The sequence below is a fragment of the Aquila chrysaetos genome, chromosome 10 (assembly GCF_900496995.4).
Source record: "Aquila chrysaetos chrysaetos chromosome 10, bAquChr1.4, whole genome shotgun sequence".
Classification (NCBI taxonomy): domain Eukaryota; kingdom Metazoa; phylum Chordata; class Aves; order Accipitriformes; family Accipitridae; genus Aquila; species Aquila chrysaetos.
Window position 1 is genome coordinate 43,774,876 of NC_044013.1, and position 22,941 is coordinate 43,797,816.

General features: G+C 39.2%; 1 protein-coding gene across 6 annotated transcripts in view; it reads left to right on the forward strand.

Annotated features, from left to right (window-relative positions):
- The window catches only part of PITPNM3 (PITPNM family member 3), a 139,874-nt gene that overhangs the window by 83,049 nt on the left and 33,884 nt on the right, over nt 1-22,941 (forward strand). For 2 of the 6 annotated variants that reach the window (XM_041126770.1, XM_041126772.1), the window contains exons 5-10: nt 621-697; nt 2,899-3,134; nt 10,730-10,934; nt 13,768-13,887; nt 20,209-20,346; nt 20,672-20,853. In XM_041126770.1, coding sequence (XP_040982704.1) covers nt 621-697; nt 2,899-3,134; nt 10,730-10,934; nt 13,768-13,887; nt 20,209-20,346; nt 20,672-20,853 — 958 coding nt within the window. The remainder of the gene's footprint in view (nt 1-620; nt 698-2,898; nt 3,135-10,729; nt 10,935-13,767; nt 13,888-20,208; nt 20,347-20,671; nt 20,854-22,941) is intronic. The other 4 variants (XM_030027706.1, XM_030027707.1, XM_030027704.1 and 1 more) reach the window with 3 other exon arrangements.

The following is a 22,941-nucleotide window of genomic DNA, read 5'->3' on the forward strand; positions in this document are numbered from 1 at the left end:
AAAGGTGTTAGCAAAGCACTGTGTTTCTCTGCAATGTCACTTCCTATTTTTCAGGTTACAAGAGTTTTTGAGGAAAAACTGTCTTTTGCTCTATGGTCTGTTACTCCTATTTTGCTTCCTGGTAATGGAGCACTGCAGTTACTTCTGGGGGTTTCCTAGATAGTCACAAAGGTTTGTGGTAGAGCTGAATCCTGAAGGTCTTTGGAGAACTTTAAAGGCTTAATTCACTTACCTATTCATAGGTGTTTAGTGCCATTAAAGACATACCAGAGTATCTAAGATATCTGTAGGGGATGAGGAGAGATGATGCAGAACCTCAGGTAACCTCTTCTGCTGCTGCTGCTGCAGAAGGGCACAGATGACCAACAGCAGCTGTACTGGTCCTACACACCTTTGTATAAGGACCCAAATCCTGTTCTAAATGTTGCTGTTAAGAATAGAAGAGCCTCTAATATGTAGGGCTGCAAGAAACCTTGTCTATTGTTCTGTTTGTCCACACGATTTCCTGTGAACAGATCTTTCTGTCCTGAAACTAGAAATGTGCCTTACTTCCATAGAAGTCTGTAAAAGATGAGGCAGCCAAATATTTATATGATCAATTATGTCTCTTTTCCTTTCAGGTGAATTATATAGAGCCTCTTTAAGAAAACAAAGGTTCCCGGCACAAGGCAGTATTGAAATACACGAGGACAATGAGGTGAGATTGTTTCCCAAAACAAGCTCTGCTGATTTCCAAGGAGCAGACCTGTAGAAATACTCTCATATTGTATTACAGAATTATAAACCCATTTGATGGCTTAGTGTATCTTTCACTTGTTCAGTAGGTGCACATGCAATCACTGAAAATCATAACAAGCTTTTTAGACATTGCATAATTAACTTAGGTGGAAATATGACCCAGTTCTCTGAAGAGAAATTGTTATGTCTACTTAATACTTCAGTGGAAATGCAGGTTTTGTGAAGCAGGTTCAGCAGCAGTCATGAAATTGATAGTAACAGTACTGTATTTTTTTTTTTTCAGAAGCAGCAAAGAATCTAAACAAGTTCTGTTCCTTCCAGTTAACTGATTAAGGTCCTCTGTCCACACGTAGGACAGGCAATGGAAATGTCTACTTTTCCATTTTTGAAGAATTCCAGTCCTACAGTCCCCTGAAAATGATGGCAGTCTTTGATTGACTTCAGATGTCCTCTTGATTAGCCCTTGAGTCCCTTGTCTCTGTCATAGCTGAACTACTGCTGAGAGGCAAATTAATTTCAATCCCTTTGAGTCCTCCTGTGAAGGATACCAGTTAAATCCAGCTGAGAGACTTTTTGTAACAATGACTTTAACGATGTTGACCTGCTGGAATTTTTACATCTGTTTTGAAGCTTTTCAGTTCCACCAGCCCATCAGCAGTGCCACTTACAAGCTGACATTGGCTGTGGAAGGAGCTACTCCTAGCTTTTAAATGGAATTAAATTTCTCTTCTGAATAACTGGGATGGGACCGTATGGAGAGGGAAATTGTAAATTAGAGCAAGTTAAAGTGGAACTTTAAAAAATCTCATAAGATCCACTACTTAAGCAGATACAAGGCAGGTCAGCAAAATGTCTTCACAGTGACTACTGCTACTGGATACTAAAAATCATGGGCTGAACAGAGATAGTGGCTTTATAGAACAACTTATAATTCTCTCATTTTCAACCATTTCTCTGTCACCATTATACAGGTGCTAAAGTTACCAATTTCTTTGTTTTATCCGTGTCAACAACATTTCCACCCCTACCCCTCATTAAACTACAGCCTGAAATGTGTGTGTGTGTGTTTGTTTAATTGTCAGCTTTTCTGATTAATGTTATTCTTGTCGAACTCGGAGTAATTCTTCTCATTTTATATTTACTGTTGAAGACCGTGGCTTTTGTTCCAGAACTTAAGAATAAAGTGTGCAGAACATTGCCTGCTTTCTCAGTAAATCACTCAGTCTAGCAATTAACAATCCTCAGACAAATAGAAGAAATGTTACTGTTATTTTTATTGTGTGTTCATATTTGGTCGGGAACTAGAAGTCTTCAGGAATCGTGTGATCCAAAGTGAAGAAGAAAATGGCAGTCAAGATTTAAAAACAAAAAATCTCCTAATCTTTTAATTTATTACTGAGTTCTTTGAGTGCACATAACTCTCAAGGGGTAAAGAAGAAAAAAAAACCAGAGTTGTGAGACATTCAAAAAGTTTTTCCAGTCTCAAGTAGATAGCATCTTGTTGATTCAACGGGGCACACTGATTATTGTCTGTGTATGCATGTATTCACATATTTGTAAATGTATTTGTGAGGTTTATGGATATCAGCAATGATACATTTTTTACTCTTTCAGTAAATGTCTGGATAAGTTAGCCCCATTTTTCATTTTAATAAGAAGTTGTCAGTCTCAAAAGGCTGAGATAACTGTTATCATCAGCTTTTGCTGGATGTTTTCATTGGCAGAGAAATTTGGTTTTTTAGAACCTGTGATGATTTGAGTTAGAACTTTTCCAGTAAATGCAGCAGCCTTGTTCACGATACCTAGACAGATGTTTGCTTAGGCTGTCTGTGGATGTTGGAATTCTTTTCCAGTCTCAATATATTTAAAATAGCTTTTGATGAACGCAAAGCTGTTTATAATCTTTGTTGATCTGAAACCTACACCTGTGTTGCAAGGGTGTTCTGGCAGAGCATAGCGTGCTCTACCTGGTTCAGACATATTTGAATTAAATGGAACACAGGGCACCACCACCCCCAGTGAAGGCAAATATCGTAAAAAGATTACAGTGGTGGTGGGGGAAAAAACTCACTACTAACTGCTTGTGAACATTGACACCAAGTATAGCAACACTGTCCATAAAAATGCTTCCTCCCTCCTTATTCCCTGTTTTTCTCACAGGAAGGAGTTCAACACCAGAACTGCAAAACTCATGTGCTAATTTTGATCCTACATGGGGGTAACATCTTAGATACTGGAGGTGGGGACCACAGCAGCAAGCTGGCAGACATCAACACCTTCAGTTCTGTGTTTGAGAAAGTGACCCGAGCCCATTTCCCTGCTGCTTTGGGCCACATCTTAATCAGACTTGTTCCCTGCCCAGCAATCTGTTCAGCAGCTTTCTCTCTTGTTTCCAAGTAAGTTGATTTGCATTTTCTAATGTTTGGCTTTGCAGTGTGGTTTTGAATGTCTTTCTGTGACCTGTCTTTTTCATAATGAAATGTTGCGAATCCTTCTTATCTTCTGCTTACTGCAAAACTTGGAATGATCTTTCATCCTTTTCTATGTGGAGGTATTTGTTTTAAAAAAAAAACAAACCACAAAACCCCACCAAAACCAAAAAAAAACAAACCCCATGGTAGACTACAGCCTATTGTCCACATGTATCCAAAAGAAAAAAAAAATCCAGAAAAAATCTGGACAGAAGAAGAAAACTGTCATAACTGTTAACTTTTCTCCCCCCATCCCCCATTTTACCCCCCAAAATCAGTAGTCAATTTTTATCTTATTTTAAAATTGAAACATAGCTAGCTCTGCCTAAGGATATGCCAACTGACATTGTCTATCTTATTTATGTGTTCATTATTTGGCCACTGTAGGGAGAGGATGTTATAGAAAACCCTCCTGATAGTTTTAATGTTTCCTGTTTTAGAAACAAAAATGGCATATTGCTAACATTGGTTTAGGAATAAAGTGGAGATTGTGAAGTGTTGCTGAGAAACTTAGACGGATTTAAGTAAATTCTGCTTTGCAGTGGAAATTGAGGACAGAAAGAAATATCTAAAACAAGAGTGATTTAACACGTCGTGTTGGGGAGAAAGAATTTACATATGAACATGTTTTTTACATTTTAAGACAACAAAACTTTAGTATCTATTCATTCCCAATAGCAGCTACTGCACTCTGAGGTCCTGTAGTGTTTTGTGGTAGACCACTCATTTATTGTCATTAACCTATAAGAATGCCATATACAGAAGTGTCTTGAATGGGCTACAAAGGATGCATCTCTACAAAACAGTGCTTTTAGCTGAGGAAGGCTTCAGTTCACAGTACAACTAGGATTTGGTTGCATGCATAGTGAGAGGGTTCTGTTAGCTTTGATGGAATTTCCTGTCTGAGCAGATACATTTGCTAACTGATGTAAATGGAGATGCTGCTTACGAGGTTGCCCTTACTGACATGAGAGATGCGTAGTTTGCTTTAAGCAATTTGGTAATTCACTGGCATAAAGGTAGATAGACCCCAGTTCAGGGCTTCTAGAGAGCAACTGGGAGAGAATGCTGTGCATTACAGCAGATACTGGATCAGCTTTTCATTAATGAAGAACACTAGTCAAGAATGCCTGAAACATCTTGTCATTGGTAAAATTAGTGTATTTCTCAACTAGCATGACTCTGCAAACCTAAATGACACTGAGCTATAGTATGGTTATGCTACATGACATTCACATTTAGCTGTCAGGTCCTGTTTCTGTCTGAGTTCAGGTTCTGCTAGGAAACATTTACTAGTTGCTATATGAAGCAGAGATAATGATTTCATTTTAGGAAGTTGCTTATTAACTGAAAAAAAAAGTAGTTTGGTGGTTTTGGAATTTGGGGAGAGTTTTGGGGCTGTTGGGATTTCTTGGGGGGAGGTTGTTTTGGGGTGGCAGGTTAAGAAAATTCTCACAAAAATGTTCTAGTCTCTCAGTGTCTGGCTTAAAGAGATGGTTCATCAGATCACATTGGCATTAAGTCTAGTGGCTTTCTGAGGTTCCTGGTAGTCACTTCTGCATTTGAAAATCATTGTTATGTAAAAAGCTGTGATAATATTTCGATGCAAAAACAAGTCACTATGAAATACTAAATGCAACTTTCAGAGAAAGAGTAGTTAGCAACTGCATCTCAGAGGCCTACTTAGTGTAGTATTTCAGACAGTCATAGAATCATTTAGTTGGAAAAGACCTTTAAGATCATTGAGTCCAACCGTAAACCTAACACTGCCAAGTCCACCACTAAACCATGTACTTAAGTGCCATATCTACACATCTTTAAAATACCTCCAGGGATGGTGACTCCACCACTTCTGCACTCAAATCAAGAACATAACACTGAACTGTTAACTGTGTGTCAACAATGATATGTTTTGAAGTTCCTGTGTGCATGCTCATATGAAAGGTATCATCACCTTGCAAAACTATTACTACTATTAATTTTAACAATTGTTATGTGTACAGCAGTAACAATTTCAGATATGCACTCTTTTTGACAATGCTGTGAGATGTGAAAAATGACATGTAACAACTCCATTGGGAGAGGAAATATGACTCTAGTTATAGTGTCTACTTGGGGATCAGGAAATAAGTATACTATTCCTGTGTCTGTAACGAATTTCCTGGTTGACCATAAATGAGAAAAATCAGTCTGTCAGTGCCTCATTTCTCAAATTTGTTGAACAGAAACAAGACTAAAATGATATACTGAGAATTTTTCTGTCATTAACCAAAGGCCTAACATAAAGCCTGAGAAAGAAACAGAAAGATTTCTGCTGTCTGGATTGTGCCTCTAGCCTAGGATATATGAGAAAAGCTTAAGGGATGTAGTAGGAGTAAGAGAGGCCTGGGGTTAAGGCATGTTCCCTGAAAGCTGGAAAGGAAACAGCTATGCTGAGACTTTACTGACAACGAACGGGTACCTTGTTAAGCATGAGAGGAGATGATTTCTGAGGGAAGGAGTGTGATCTGGGTGTTTCTTTGTCGGGCTGTTAACGCCAAGGAACAAAGGCTGATCTTAGCCTGTATGACTGAGGAGGTGTTACACTTTCATTCCAAGCCTATTAAATGGCCAGGTTGCCTTACAAGGTTTGTGCAGAAACAAAGACCACAGCAGCAAGAGCATAAACAACTTAATTTTACTTCCCCTCCTGCCCCGAAACAACTTCTCCATGCAGTATTACTTATACACTAAATGAATGAAAGTTTTAGCAGGTGATGAGCAAACTTTCCACTGAGTGCTGTATGATTGACTTCCACATCATCGTAATGATAATTGATTATATTCTATCAATTCTGGTAGTGTAGTTCTGATTGCAGTCTAGTTCTGGTACTAGCCCAAGCAGTATTCTACAGGATAGCTGAGCAGATACAGAATATTCAGTAAGGGAAAGGATTAAAGTCTTAAAATGTTTTTGATGTTGTTGTTTGCCCCCATGGCTCTAGTGAAATGAATTTAGAAATAACAAATGGAATTTTCCATTGGATGTATGCACTTAAGTAGCTGCTCTTCCTCGCCTGCTTTTTCACTCTTGAAATTCACTCATTAAATGAGAGAAGCTTTTCAGGTAACATTTCTTTCCTTAGTGATATTTTCCTTGACATAAATATTTTAAATGGCATGATAGAGAAAGAAGAAACAAACACATGCTCTTGGGCCTGCTTCAATTCTTCTACAAGTGTAAACCAGGAATAACTTGTGAACTCTGTAGTGATGGGGAGGAGAGAATCAGATTTGCTTGATTTCTTCTTTTCTAAGCAAAGAGAAACTTCTTTTGGTTTTGTCAGGGGCTTCCCCTAAGTGATGGCTGCTTTTATAGTCTTTTTTTGTTGCAATATAGTGCCCAAGGTTACATTTGAACCTCATGTAGAGCAGAAAACCCTGCACAAGAGTTGAGGAGTTCCACAACCACATTTTGGACCATAAGATGCGGGAATGGTAATGCCTCTTGTCCATATGACAGAATTAGAGAGGAGAGATGGGGAATACGTTAAAGTTCTAAAATACTAGCTGGACTTAAAGCTGTGACGGGCATATAGGAAGAAGAGGTGGCAGAGTGCAGACCAGACTGGTGGAAGGTGTGCCTGACTGTTCGCATCAAGGAAGAATACACTGAAACAACCAGGAAAAAGTGTGTGCATCTCCAAGTTGCTGTCCTGTAAAGCAAGAGGACTGATAGTAGAAGAGGAGGTGAAGCATCACAGAGTGTTTGGAAGATCATCCTTGCCTATTTGGGCCATTGATTAACACAGGGCTCAGTAGTGTCTCTTAGGTATCCCATAATGCAGTGCCTGCAGGTCTCAACTATCTGGAAGAAGAGCTGATAGAGTGGAAGGAAGAGTGTGTGCTGGCAGCCCAAATGAACAGACCTCCCACTTTCTTTCTCTGTTTTTGGATTCCCTCTTGTTGCAGCACATGGTATTCAGCCAGCCTGAAAATAGCCGAGCTGGATGTTTGAATGTCCTATAGAATCATTCCCAGCACTGATATAAGATTGGTGTTGCCTTGGTATGTTCTGGTGTGGAGCTGCTTGTGATGTACCCATTTGGGGCTGACAAAAGGAGAGATGATTCCCTCCTCTCACATTTCTGCAGCTTCATGCCAGCAGCTTTCATAGCCAGAACTCCAGGATGCAGTTGTGGAACATAACTCGTGTTAAACATTCCATTTAGCAAACTGTGGGGGAGGAAGTGTGTTTTTAATTACTGTAATGTTTCATCAAGGGTGAGCCAGATGACTGACTAAGCAGCAGCACAAGATTTCTTGTTTGGTTTGAATGTATCCTCCATTTTCTGCATGTGCAGTCATAGTGTGTGCCAAGGTAGTACAACCGTCTGTTTACCTTGGCATAGGTATTGAATTATGCTGTGTCTGTGTGCTGTGTGCCTGGGTTCAGAGGGATTCCACTGGGACTTTTCATCTGAATGCACCTATGCAGTTCTCCTCCCTGCCTTGAAAACAGTGGCTTAAAGGAAAGGGATCTTTCAGGGCAAAATTACTCCATCTAGTAAATGTTTCAGGTTGTTTAATCTGGTCTGCTCCCATCTACTCCCATCACTTTCAGTTTCCTGTATCTCATATAAATCAGAAAGACACCGTTTATGCAACCTGTTTAAATTTATAATGCATGATTGATCTCCTGTGACACTTATCTCTGTCTTTGATGCTAAGGACAGATAAGGCACATTCTTGTTCCAGCTAGATGACTCGAGAGCCATCTTTTCCCTTTTCAGGGAGAAAAATATCCCAGAGTAGACCAACTGTTACACTTTTTATAGCATATGATTTGATGAGCTTACATTGATTCACACCTCAGACTAGAGCTCATAAATTACAGTATTGGCCAAACTGGAGAATAGTAATTGCAAATTGGGGGGGGGAGGAGGGGGGGAAGGCCAAAACAAAAGTTACATTTAGGAAGTGAACACTTAAGTAAGAAAGTAATCATATGAATAATCAAATGAGATGAAAGTGTTTTTGCTGGATGAGTTTTAGAGTGCTCAGCCCCTTGCATGCTCCTTGCACGGTGGTGGATCCTGCAACGTAAGCTCTTGGTGTTGCATTTTCCTAGTAATTTTTTTTAAATACTTTTATAATTTAATTAGAAAGTGTATGGAGAAGTCCAGTCATTATGATTTGAGTATTTTCTATTCCTTGTTTTTCCTTTATCCTGAAAGTGGAGGAAGTAAATGCATATTCTGGCATTCAGAAACAGCAATAGCAAGTCCCTAGGACTGTCAGCATGAAGTGTAGATAGCCAAACCATAAATGTCAAAAAACTGTAGTGTGACGGTTACCCAAAAAAGTGTTACCATATGGGTGATTTCCCCTACTTTCTCCTCTCACCTCTGCCATGGTCAGGAACTGCTGACCTGAGGAAGTTTTGAGGAGGGACCAGTGTTTTGTCCTGATCTGCATCTAGCCAGATGCTTTCTGCATTCAGAATAAGCTTTTATTCCCTTGTGCCTCCTTTCCTGCCCCCTCCTCCCTGGGTTGAATAACCCCTCACCCTCCCATCTCCATGGTGCAGTCTCAGTTATCCCTGCTGGCAGATGCATCAATCATTTCTCCCCTGGGAGCCAAGTGTACTCTTACACCATGGAAGACCAGTTCTGTCTTGCAGCCTAGTCATTTGCTTCCTTTTATCAGGGAGGCCACCTCCAGCCTTTGTGCAAGTGTGATGTTTCCAAGCCGGTGCTTTGGGAGGACCTCCTGCAGTGTCCTGCCAATGCATCAAGATAACAAGACTTGTGCTCCTCTCAGCTCCAGTGCTGATTCTTTACCTGTTTGTCTGAGCTTCAGCACTAACACTTAGCATGTCCTCTGTGATAAACAACTTCATCTCTTCATCTCCATCTTCAGTGGTCTGGATCTTTCTTCCTTTGTGTTGTGTCTATGATAGCAACGGAGGTCTCTGCAGCTGCAACCTTTACAATAAAATAAATTGGGATTAAAAAATCCAAACCCTCATTTCTAAGCCAGTTAACTGTGACTGTCTAGACAACAATTGCTCAATTTCAGTTTGATTTATATTCCTTCAGCCAAGAAAAAAAAAATTACCAGATATTTATTTTTCCATTGACTCTGTTTTGTGTAGTTCTCTTGTGAATATTGTTTGCATTTTACTTTTATTATGAAAACATATGCAGGTCTTTTTTTTCTATTTCAAACATTCACTTCATAATTTTTTTCCTCCTGTGTTTCTCCCTTTCTCTTTCTGAGGTGTTATGTGGCAATTGTTACAGTAAATGAGGCCCTTTTATTTAGGTTTTTAAGGTTCGTTTTTAATGTTTGAGAGTTAGCATTCATAACTGTATGTTTGCTGTACGTTTGGGTAATCTAACCAGCTGGCAAAATGAAGCTGTGTTAATTGGTAAATTGACACAGCTTGGCAGACCAGCTGAGCTCCAGGACATGGAAACTGTTACACTGCTTTGGATGAAAAATACGAAATCATTGGAGTGCTTCAGCAAAAGACAAGTGCGGAAATGTCCAGTGAGGTTCAGGACATGAACACAGACCAGCTTCCATACTTGAGCATCGCAAGTTTTCTGCTCTTCTTCCATTACCCTGGTAATAGTCTCAGGGATGCAGGTTTTAGCAAAGACATACACTAATTCCATTTCGGGCAGCTTGCTTTTTAATATTGTGATAGCCCACCAAGTTCCTAGAGAAAGTGACTACAAATTAGTGTTGAAGTTGCCTGCCTGCTGCTTTGGATGAACTTTGGATGAGCTGAATTATCCAAAATACTTCTGACTTTCCTTTATTCTCAAAAGGACAGTCAACTTACTGTAAGAGGATCTGGCACACGCTAGTGTGCCTTGCATCTTTGGCGCTCTCTAAGTTGTTTTCCCCACTCATCAATAAAAATCAGTCAAGACACGATCGGCAGATTTACTGAGAAACTTGCAGGGTGCACATCCAAGCTAAAGTAAAGCTGACATCCTATCAAATTTAAGCTTGCATTTTCAGTTTAGTCACCTCCTTTTTGCAACATGTTACTATGCAAACATTTACGTATGACTTCAGAATGTGTGCAGCTTTGTTCCATCTTTCTGAAAGGGTGGGACACTGGGAAAAATGGGTTTATATGCTTTTGAACAATACATCTGTCATGCGTGTGTTCTAGGAAACAATATTCCATTGTGATGATTGAATCCTGTTCTTTGATGTACTAAGTTGTTATATGAAAAAAAAAAAAGGTGAAATGGAAAAATCCCTTTGTTGTTCTAAATTATGTCTACTTGTATGTGGAAAAATTGCACCAAGTATGTTTAACTACAGAAATGCCTTCCAGCATGATCTCATTCACATAAAGCAGTAACTCCTTGGTTTTTTAAGCAGTTGAATTCTGTGAGAAAATGATCCTTCCTGTATTCTCTCATTGTGAACTACAGTAGCCCAACCCATTTCTGTTAATAAGTAACTGTTCATTCTCTAATGCTGTGTGCTGCCTCTTGCATTTTTCCTGACAACAGCATGTCCTTCTCTAGCCTAAATCCCTACAGCTATGATGAGAGCTGTCTCAGCAGCAGTGAAGACCACATCCCACTGGCTGCCTTGCCCTTGCTGGCTGTTTCATCCCCTCAGTACCAGGACGCAGTTGCCATGGTGATCAGTAGAGCCAATCAAGTTTACAATGAATTTCTCAAATCTACAGATGGGGCTGGTTTTAATGGACAGGTAGGACTATTTTCTCTTACATCAAATTAAAATTCCTTTGGAGCAAGGCTGTTTCTTTTTAACCCATTGTGTTGAGGGTTTTGAGTTATGAGTATGAGACAATATTGCAAATATGATGAATGAATTTTAGCATGGGATTACCTATGCAAAATACCTTCTCAGTGCCCAGCATGAGAAACTGCACAGGATTCCAGAAGTGTCTGTCTAACCTGGACTTACTCAGTTGGTAGAAGATACTATACCTTCTCCCACAAGCATTTTGACTCCTAAGCTCTTAATAAGTATTGCTACAAACACTGGTAATGTGTAAGAGCCTTAACTGTGCGGTAAGTGTGGTATGCTAAGCAGTGAACAACCATGCCAGCCCAAGACAAATAATAATCTATGTTAGTTCCTCACACAACTGCTATAGCTGATACAAAAGTTGGGACATCTAACTAAGAGCATAAGGAATCCAACATTTAACTATTGCTATTTCTTTTTTGCCTCCATCACAGTAGTAATAAAACAATTGACAGTAAAGAAACTTAGAAGACAAGTGTTGCAGATTTTCTGTGTAACTTTGGGAAAGTCACATAATTTTTCTGGTGTGACCCACTCCCCAGTGAAGTCACCTTCAGACTTCTTCTGGCTGACGTGTCACAGTTACTCTTCCTGCTTCTCCATCTTTAGACTACAAAAACCAGTACTTTCGTGCTTCACATAGAATAAATATGATACTTCTACCCTGTGTGTGTTACTGAAATTATTTTGTGATGAGGCCCTCTACATAGCTGGAAACGTGCACTTCCTTAAAGTACAGTGGCCTGCAGACTTCAGAAAAAGAAAAAAAAAAGACATTTAATATAGGGTACAGTGTAATCTTTGATGGAAAGCATGTGTTTTATTACACAAACAAATTCTTTTCCATAGCAGTAATAAGATTATGCTGTGGCATATCAGTATTTTTAGACTAAAATTTGGTTTTAAGCCAGTTTTAAAATCCCTAGTAAACTATTCTTGCTTGAAGCATAAAAGCAGCCCAGCTGCAGTGACAGAAAATTATGAAAGGTGAGATTATGTAAAGAAGAATTATACCAGTTACAGAAATAATTGTGAAAACAATTCTCTCAATAGAAATTAAGTGTTACAGGTGGTTTTTTTTTTTTTTTGACAAAGCTACAAAGAAGTCTCTTTGGTGTGTTTTACAAACCATATATATTAATCTTTCATGTTAAAAAGTCTGCATGACCTCTGTATGCTCCACAGAATTTTCACCATCAACAATTACCAGCATTGTTAAAATGGAAGTGACTTCTCTGTGGTGTCTACAGTGCTTTGCTTTGATCCTTAGATAAAAATCTCAACTCTACCTCTGAATAAGTTCTGTACTTCTAATATACATACCATATAACCTGACCCCTACCCCGTGTGTATCTTTCCTTTCATATTTTGGTCTCTTCTATCCATTTATATTGCAAGTTCATTAGATCAGAGATTGCCTTTTTGGTTTTATACAGTATCTGGAACAAGTTAACTCCATTACCTTAATGCCAATAATAATGAGGATTAGAAATGGAATGGTAAATTGAAGGAGGTACTATATAATCCCCCACAAAACGTGCTGTTAATTTTATTAAGGTTACCTGTATCATATAATTTTCAGTTCTTTGTGGACTTCATTGTGTAGCATAGGAATTTGAAAATCCAGAGAGTAAATCAGCATGCTGTTCAATTGTATACAACTTTAGAACAAGAATTGTCTTAGGACAGATGTTAACCTTAATGTATTTTGATATTTTATTTTTTAAAATGTTTTATCCCAAGAAATGTACTCAATTAAGAGTGTGTGTTATATGGAGATGCACTAAGGGAATTTTGAGGTTTTTCCCTACCTGCATCTTGAAGCACTTGCTTTTCCTAACATGCTTCACTTTGAAGAAATCATGCACAACATCCTGTTATCCAAAACTTGTAGTTTAGTGTTGTAGCCAAGCTGAATTAAGGCTAAAAGCAAGTTAAGGTTTGTAAGGAGAGGTAATGTCTTCTGTTAAACTAATTGGAATTGGGAACAACAGACTAGATGTTTGCTTGAGTTTGAGAATTGGAGAGAAAGGGTTACTGGAACCTGTGGAACTGTGGGGATCGTTACCAAGGAGAAATGTAATACAGCTATTACTCATCCTCAGACACAGGTAGGGGAGACGGAGAGAAAGAATTGTCTCCTGTGGGATAGGGAGGTGTTCAGTGGAAATTGGCTTGTGAGGTAGATAGTGTGCCATAAAATTACTCCAACTATTGCATTCCCAATTTTAGTACTCTCTGTATTTTAATTCCCAGGTCCATACTTTGAAGGTAGTTTGCATGTTTATATTAAATGTGAAGCAAGAATGAATCTCTCTGCTTAATACCTCATGTAAAAGTTCCATTCCCTTGTCCTGACAGGGGAGTACCTATCTGGTTTTAATCTGTTGAGATCCTCTTCCTTGTATGACTCTGAAGGACACGTTAAGTGGCTTGAAATCTTCATGAGACCGGTTGTCTGGTGATCTGGACTTTTTGAGCTAGAATCTGGCTGCAAGCAGCTAGAAGAATTTGAGCCTGTTTGGCAGGACTCCCAGCTGGTCAAAATAGTCCCTGGGACAGATATTTTTGGCATAGGGTATATGGCTGAAGGTAAAAGGAAGTGGGAGAAAGCGGCTACACGTTTTCAGCTGCAGTAGGAACCAAGGTGTAAAAAAAACAGGAACAAGGCTGTAAAGTAAGACAGCAAATCCTCTGCAGTGCTGTGATGCTTTTTGTTACTTTTAAAACACTTGCTACATCTCCCCAAAAAATCTTTTTATTTTCTCAGGTGTGTCTCATTGGTGACTGCATTGGAGGAATTTTGGGCTTTGATGCCATCTGCTATAATTCTAATACAGCTGACGAGAGTCGGAACAGTAGCAGGAGAGGAAGCATCAGCAGCATCCAGGTGAAGAGAAAAAATCCACACAGCTGAAACCCTATAGATTCGTTCCCTGGAGGAAATCAGCTCCATATAAACCAGAGAAAATTTAAAGATTTGGTAAATTGCCATGATAGCACAGGATTTTGCTCATATATCAAAAAATTGCTGTGTGAAAATTAAGTCTGCAGCTTCAGTGTTGTGATATACAGAAATCGCTAGTGAAGGCTTTACCTGTAAATCTGCAAAGTAGGGTTACCAAGTGCCCTTTATTGTATCCCTAACTGTAGATGTAAACAGGTCCTCTCTCAGTAATCTCTGGTAGGCTCCTGTTTTTGCCAAAATCTTTTATCTATCTTTTTATAATCTTTTTATTTGTTCATATAGGGTCCGGAATGCCTTATGCTACTGCCTGGGAGTAGTCTAGCATTAAAATGTATTCATGAATAAGTTTTAGTGACTGGTGAAAGAATGCTTCCTTCCTGATAAAGAATGCAAGTCACCTGAGGATCTGTGAATGTACCACTGAGCATAACAGGGTCTATACGAGTGCTACATTTTGAGAGGAGGGAGGATTAATTCTCTGATCCAGGAAAGATTTCATGATAGTACAAGCACAATTTTTTAAAGTAATGCTAGCATGTAAGCTTCATTATTGTGTTCAACACTTAAGAAAGAAAATTGAAGTTCAACTAATCTTATGTACTTCATACTCAAGTGGATATGGAGAGGCGGTGTGGTGTATTAGAACTGACACTGATTGAAGTGCCCACACTCCATTCTTTGATGGTTTTGTGACCCTGGCCAAATTGTTTCATCCCATGACTCTTTAGTTACTACTCTCCTCAAAAATGGGCTCAGTGATACCAACCTGCATGGTTCAGTTGAGAGCTCTGTGTGATGGGAATACTTCTGAGCAAAGAGACATCCTCTAAATGCCTCCAGGAAAGATAATTACTCACCATTAATAATATGGCTCTGGATTCTCAGCAGCCAGCCTTTGTTAGTACTAGCACTGAGGACAGTACATTGCAAGCAAAGTAGATGGAGAAATGGTCCTCCTGGATCCCAGTCCTACAATGGAGTTGGTTGTGCAAGGGCTGCTGATGAACCTGAGAGTGGGGATCAGCCTTTAGGGAGTACAGGTTCTTTGGACTTCCCTGCTCTTACAATTTCGACTTCCCTGCTCTTGTAATTTCAACTTTCCTGTATTCGTGTCTTTTCTGATACCAGAGAGCTTCTCTTCCCATTCCTCTCTCCATCTTTTCCCTTTTCTCCTTTTGTCTTTATCTCTACTACTCTGTGCGTTCAAAAAACCTAAGTATTCTTTTCTTTCCTTGTGTTGTCTTTCTGTCCATTGTTCTCAGCTTCCTCCTGTGAAACACATTCAGGAGGACTTTTTTTTTTTTTTTTAACTGTTTTTTTTTGTTGTTGTTCCCCCCTTCCTTGGTGTCTCCAGTAGAAATGGATCTCATTGGGAGAGTTTGAGATGCAGAAATATGAGAGAGCTTTTTACTTTACCATTTCACAAATGTCAGGGGTGTTTGTGAAATGAAACTGGTTGGAAATAAGGATGAGACAGAGGTACTTGCAACCATTGCATTTTATGTGCTGGTTATAAACAGTGAAAACAGAGTAAATTAGGTTTTTATAGTTATCTTCTTACTCTGTTTATTTCAAAGTGGTCTATAATAATAAGCTGGATTGGTGATGCAGTGACCATTACATTCTCTGAATAGTTCACAGTTTTAGGCACTAGAAACTTCCTTTTGGAGAGAGAGGGCCTGTTAATTTAATGAGGCAATGTATATAAGGAATTAGAATGGTGCATTCTTCTACTGCCCCAGGTGAGTATTTGTTGGTTTGTGTGTTGTAGTCTGTTTTCTGTATTTTAGTTTCCAATATACACTAAAAATCATATCAGGATTATCCATAATAGGTAGTGACTTCTACAGTGTTGGCAGAAATGTGAATGATTACTGAGATTATGATGATTGTTGTGTGTACGTGCTTGTACAGGGCAGTATTTGAAAATTTACCTGCATGTTCAATAAAAGAATCTGCAGTAGAGCAAATGTCACTCTGCTCAGACCAGACTAGTAACTCTTGCTCTTTAAAAATCAGTTATGTTTGTAAATGTCAAAATACTTAACAAAGAAAGCCACTGTTGTTGTCATTGTCATCATATCACTCCTTGGGTTATTAAAGGACAGAAGGATGAAGTGAACTTGGTCCATCATCAGAAGCAGAAAGTGAAAGTCTTGTATTAGCAATCACTGTACTTGGTTGGGAACACTGTCTCTTAGAAGAGGAAGATGGTTCTTTTTTGTTGCAACAGCTAAAATACTCATAATTTAGAAGTAGACAACTCTTCATTAGGATGAATGGAGAAAGTGGAAGATTTGCTTCACATGGATCAAGGATAAATAAAAGCCACCTGTGGGTGACTAATTCAAATCCCAGCATTGATACCATTTTACTGCAGACAAGATTTTAATTGTGGCGTGTGGGGGAGTTGAAAGAGCTTGTAGCAATGGAAAATAAGCTTTTTAACTGTTTAAAATGCAGTGAATAGTCTCTATACTGATCACCTCAACCTTCTTCTAAAGTGTTGCCTAATGTCTTTTTTTTAAGTGGTTTAGTGTATTTTTCAGAACTATATCTCACTCCCTGATCTGGCTGATATAAATGCCAAATTGGCTCAGTCTGTTTTGCAGCATACAAGAAAGACTGTGTCATGAAGGTGAGCCTAAATGCTCAAACAAGTGAGAAAGAAATCTGGTCAGGTTTTTTGAATAGGTTTGAATACGGGATTTTTTAACAAGACTTCCCCCCTGCCCCCCAAATGTATCAGACTACTATAAATTTGAACACTTTCTCTTCACTGTGACGCCACAGTGTGCAGACATTTTGACATACTCTTAGCATCTGATGTCATTTTCACCATTCAGATGCAGAGAAGGCCCAGATGGTTTAGCAAAGTTAATTTCTCAGCGATAGTTCTTCTCACCAAGTAACCTTCTGTCTCTGTGAAATGATTGTCAGACTTTCCCTACTGAATGGCTGTTCAGTAACGTGTAAAATGAATTTGGTCCCAGTTCAGTCCCCAAGGGACTATCACATGAACAGACTGTTCATGGGATAAAAGGCAGCTCCAGAACTGGCACTAGCTCTAGTCCTGGGTTCCCTGTTCTCAGGAATAAGACTAATTATTCACTTGTCACAGAAGCCAGGAGGTCCTCTTGGCTGTTGAAGACTGTAGGTGGAACTGTGGGAAGGTTCATCTTACAGATCATATACTGCTTCTGTCTTGGTTTCATTTTCCGGCAACTCATCTGCATAATTCTGGAGGACAGATTAGGTTCTTCAACATCTCTTCTTCACATGAAATCTCACCCCACGTGCACAGGGCTGCTAATGTGCTCCAGTACTGAGTGAGGTTATGGGAAGTGCCTGTCCTGTGAACTTGTTCTTTCTGTAGCTTCAGAGAAATAGATTCAGTTACCATGTTTTCCACAGTCTGTCTGCGTGACTTTCGCCAATTCTCTTGATCTGTCATGTCTCAGTCCTCACCTGTAAGCTTTGCACTATTTCTCACATCCTCTGTTTTGTCTCGTTGGATTTTACACTCTTTGCAAGTTGCTTAAAAGTACTGGACATGATAAAGTCTATTTTCACTTGGGGCATTTGCTGATAGGAATTGTGGAGAGTGTTCCAATGACACTTCAACAGTGCAATACAGCGGCATAATGCTATGTCCAAGAAGACAGGTGCAGGGAGCAGTAGTGGAGAAAATGTAAGTGAGTGTGGGGAGAGAGTTGTATGCAACAAGGAAAAGAACAACTTTGAATCCTGCTGTCTTGTACAATGCCCAGCCAATTTCCCAGTGATCTTCCCTAGGATCGTCTCACAGAGATCTAGTCCCTTGTCCTTCTAAAACTACTTTTGTCTTCCCTCATTGAACTGTGTGTGCCATGTATGCTTTGGAAGACCTGAGTTTTACCCATAGAAAATCAAGTTTAAAATGTGTTGATTTTGACCAAAGAAAATGAAGGCTTTCTTCTGCAGTGCTACAATAGCATGCCATGTCCTGTTAACTCGGTTTAGGTGATGATTATTATTGTAGAGTTTAACAAAAAGAAAAAAAAAAGGCAGCTACCATTCTACTGTGTCTCTGACAGAAACGTTGTGCCCAGTAAATCAACAGGCACAACTGAAATGCTAGGTATGCTAGGTTAACCTTAATGATAGCAGTGCAGAAGAGGGAGCTTGATGCTTTTCCCACACAGTTGTTCTGAGACTGTCAAACTCTTGCAAAATTTGACCTATCTGAGATTGTCTTATGATACAAGAGAAGAACACGCCCTCTGCAAGGAGAACCTGTTACTGAAGCTTAGAGGACAAAGGTGAATTGTTGCCAGCTTTCAGGGATAAAGATATTAGCTTCCAGTTTTTAAATACTGTAGAGAAACAGGCGTGTGACTAAAAGAAAAGTGTTTGGTGCTATGTTACTGTCAACTCTATGCCTTTCCAACAGCCAGCCTTCTTCCTGAGACCACCAGGAAATCAAGAGACCTAAACAAAAATACTTAATCATGTTGAGTTCCTTTTGTCTGCTTTCTTGCTCTGGCACCTTCAAAGGTTCCCATTTTTCTCAATCTATTGACAGGAATTCCTTTTTAAAAAGTAATGGGAGCTGAGATGCTGACATATCTGCCATGTGATTTTAACAAAGAGAGCCTTAAAATGTCACCAGGGTTTTGATGAAACTCTGAGCATTGACAGCACTGATATGGTTTTCAGAAGTCACTCATGGTATGATGTTTAAGAGCTTGACCTACAGCCCATTTAAATCAATGGATTTATCACTGCATTTCATGGGCTTTGGTTCAGTCTCTAAAAATTCCCTTTCAGCTATGTGTATGTCAATTCACCTCCATTTTGTGTGCCACCATGAATATTACACCCTAATAAATTTATTCATAGTAAAAGCACCAAATTGGAATTTTAGGCAAAGGTGGCAATATACTTGTAGCATGCAAGTTACAATTTAAAATCATAAATATATCGCATTTTCGTGGCACTGTTGCTTGGGAACAAGCTAGAGATCGGAACTCATCATAAAGGCTAAGAGGTAGATAATTACCTTTGCTGAATCAGTTTGGGATAATGATGAGACATGAGCAGATAAAGAAATGTTGTTCACTTACTTTCTTGAGAATTCACCTATAAAAGTTTACTCTGTAAGAAACTCTGTCAGGAACAATTTGGTTATAGGAATTTTGGCTTTGAAAGGTCCCTGGTGTTCTGAAGAATAGATATAGAGTTGCTAAACAGTACTGATGTTATAACAGAGCTTCAATGTAAGGCTGTAAACTGTGGGGCAAATCAAGCTACATAGAGTCAGTGTCAGGCTGAAAAAAAAGTTACTGGTTACATAAAAAAATACAAGTCGGGCCTGGAGCTGGTTCTGTCTTGAACTCAATGGAAGTGCATATTTTAGGTGGAGACTTTATTTTGGTTTTACATCACTTTAGAACACTAAACAGTGCGGGCAGTCAGCTGCCAACACACGGCAGGAGGCCTCATGCTACCTGGCCCTGTGAAATAGTTCTATGCACTCACTAACACTAACAACTACCAGAAGTGAGGCCTAGTTTTAACATTGTAGATACATTAGTATTATGCCAAACAAGGTCCTAAATCTTGCACAATTTTAATATGAAAGTTGGCATGATGTGAATTTTGCTATGTTAGTATGAAATGCAGAAAGAGATTCCTATGTGCATGTTGAGTTTTTTCATTTTACCATCACAGGAATAATGGCCTGTGAACATGCTGGTCCTAAACTAATTTTCTGCACTCTATTAAGATGCTAGTGCTAGTTGTATCATATCATCCTATGAATTCTAGTACTGCATTGTAAGAGTCAGTAGAATGTGGATGAAAACCAATAATTACACAATTAGAAGGGGGTTAACTGTATCTGTTCTCCTAGTGTGTCTTGTTGATGTTCGTATCTTTGAAGTTTTGTAAAAGTAGATGTCAGGCATTTTCATACTGTCTTATTCTGTTGATCCGAATAGAAGGAGATTTACAAAGAACTGGATTACACAGTTATTATAAAGAACCGGATCTTGCATGCCTCATGCACCCAGATCTCGTGCATGAATGGGCAGATTCAGTCCGATGGTGTTTGTTTTGAAAAGCAGCATTTGTGTTGGCTGCTGAAATGGATGCAGGAATAAAAGTCTGGGGGTAATAGGGATATGTCAGGGAGGATGCTGGTGCAAGCTGCAGAAGTGCTGGAAGAAATGAAAAATAAATAAATCTATTTCCTATTTCAAGGGGTACCTTAAAGATATGGTACCACTGGTCTCCTCTTGCATCCTGCAGAAGTTCACATTCTTAAAAAATAAGGTCCCGCATCCATGGAACATGATGAGCAAGACCATTAATGTTGTAATGGGCATTTTGTGCACTCAGGTAAGACCCCTTCTGATTACCTTATGGTATTTATAGTCCTCTAAGAATGATGAAGTCATGAGGGATAAAGCTTTTGTGTTACTCCTCCTCCCCTCCCCCCCCCTAAAATTCCTGATTCTCCTTCCAGCTTTTAGGCTATACATCGTAGAGGGAAATTTAGTCTTCATCTCTTTCCTTATCTTCTACTGCAGAGAGAAAGTCTAACCCCTTCTACCCTTTCTTGGATAAAGTGAGGTCAATTGTGTAAATGCAGCCATTTCATATAAGCTCTGTCATGTTTTGGTCACTGTCTAAATCTTCCTTTTACTCTGTTCGTTCTCTGAAGGATAATCCCCTCTTAGCAGAGGACTCCAGTCTGGGTGGCAGCAAACGCCTGAGCAAAAGCAATATTGACATCTCGGGAATCATGGAGGATGAGAAGCCAAGGCAGCCATTGCCTAGGAAACAGAGTGACTCATCCACCTATGACTGTGATACTATAACCCAACATCATGCTTTCCTGTCTAGGTAACTAGTGTTTGATGACTGAGTAAAAGAAATAGGCTTGCCATTGAATGGAGCCTGTCAGTACCAGAGCAACAGAATAATTTTTATTGTTTGTGGTGTGTTTCTGGAGGTTTGCTTAAAGTCCCTGTATACCTCTCAAAGAAAACCATAGAAATAGTGGGTCTAGTATGAACTTACTCACATGTGGAGAGTTTTTTATTTAATCTTTATTCAGCTGTGAGAGTTTTGAATATGCAGAACTGAATGCAAGTAGTTCCATTTCTTCAGTGCAGCCCACACAAATCAAGATGGATGAATGCATTATAATTCTAAATTTCTGTTACATTTTTCTTTCTAAAGATCTCTCTGACTTCACTTACAGAGTTTCTGTTATTCTGTTAAGAGTGAGATAACTGCTTTAGTTGCTCCCATTGGTCTATGACCTATTCAGGTCAGCTTTAAAACAACAACAAAAAACCCCCCTGCATAAACATTTGGCTTAAATGAAGAGGAGGTTGCAGGAGAAGAGTTGACTTAATTAGCTTTCCTGGATCCTAAGAAACCTTTTAAACACAGATTTGGTGGGAACATAAGCATTCCCTTTGTCTCATTGTTTCTTCCTGTTCTAAGCTATTTGGTTTTTTTACTTACTTGAGTTCTTTGTGCTTTTTTTCCTCTATCAATCATCTTATTTCCTTTATTTCATTGGGAGTGATGCAGAGGGAGAAGTTTTATTGTGTGTTGAAGTTTCAGTTCTGCTACAGTTGAGTATAGTGCAGACATACTACTGTGCTTTACTTCAAGTCTGGCAGTTTTGTTAGTAGCAGTTTAAGGTAATTTTATTTTCTTGCTTTGACTGAATGTACTTTGCTTTGCTTTTGTTGACTGTTCCACTTTTCTTTTCAAACCATTGGGTTTTCTTGATATCAATATGTTGTAAATCATCTTCCCTCTGAGGCAAAATGCTTGTTTTTCACTTGTCTATGATTGAAAACGTGAAGATGTTTTTGGTCAGTCACTTTTAGGTTCTTGTATAGAAGGAGTACTGTGTTATGTTTAAAGCACAGTGTTGGCTTATATAAAGCACTTCAGACTTGGGGGATAATAGGGTAATTAAAAGACAAAGATAACAGTGTTCTTCCAAGCCTTTTTTCATTTCCTGTTTATCTATGATTTTAAACTGAAAGCTTTACATGCAGCTGTACTTAAGCAAGCCAATAGAAAAGTGTTATCTTCCATTCACATTTTGGACTCCTCAAACTGTAGGCTGTTGCTAAGCTATTGAGGAATAGTTGGACAAATACAGCCTAAAGATGGCAGAAAAAATTCCTTGGTAAGGTAAAAAGCGGGGGGGGATGACACAGGGACCACAAATCAAATGAAACCATGTCATCCTCTGACCCACCCTGTACATAGAGAGAGATTCCAAGCATTTGGTTTCCTGTCTGTGAGACTTGCATAAGATCATGAAGACTTTTTTTCCTCATGAGCTCATTTACTGCAATTTAGAGGTGGTGTGTCAGTGTGAGTAATGAGGTTACAAAGATCGCTCTTTCACACAGACATGTCCTTGTCCTACACACTGTGGTTGTGTTTCAGTGTGTTAGCTTGTGCTTTTTGTCCAAGTGCTTTTGGCATAGAGAGGTAACTCCTAACTGCTGTGCTGCTGATGGATTTAATTCTTGGCTTTCTTCATTTCTACCCGAAAGGGGCCCTAAGCTTGGTCCCCGGAGTTTTGGTTAATAACATCAGCTTATAAATTGAGAATGTCACTAGGTTCTCAGATTGAAAGAGAGGCCTGGTGTCTTGGCCTGATTCAGGACCAGTCTTCAGGATTTCTGGATTCTGATCCATGCTTGGCCACTGATGCAGAGCATAGTGTACAGGTAACTCATGAGGCCTTCAGTTACAGCTCTGGTTGAAGTCAGCATGGTCAGCATCTCTCAGTCACGCTCTGCACACTCTGGAGGCATGTTCTGCTCTGTCTCATGACTGGACAGCAGGTGTATATGCTACTTTTCTGCTTCTGAATGGAGTTATATTTCATCTCCAGCAGAGCTGAATGAGGGGTGAGTCTGTCAGTGAGCAATAGGTGATCTGTATTTACCT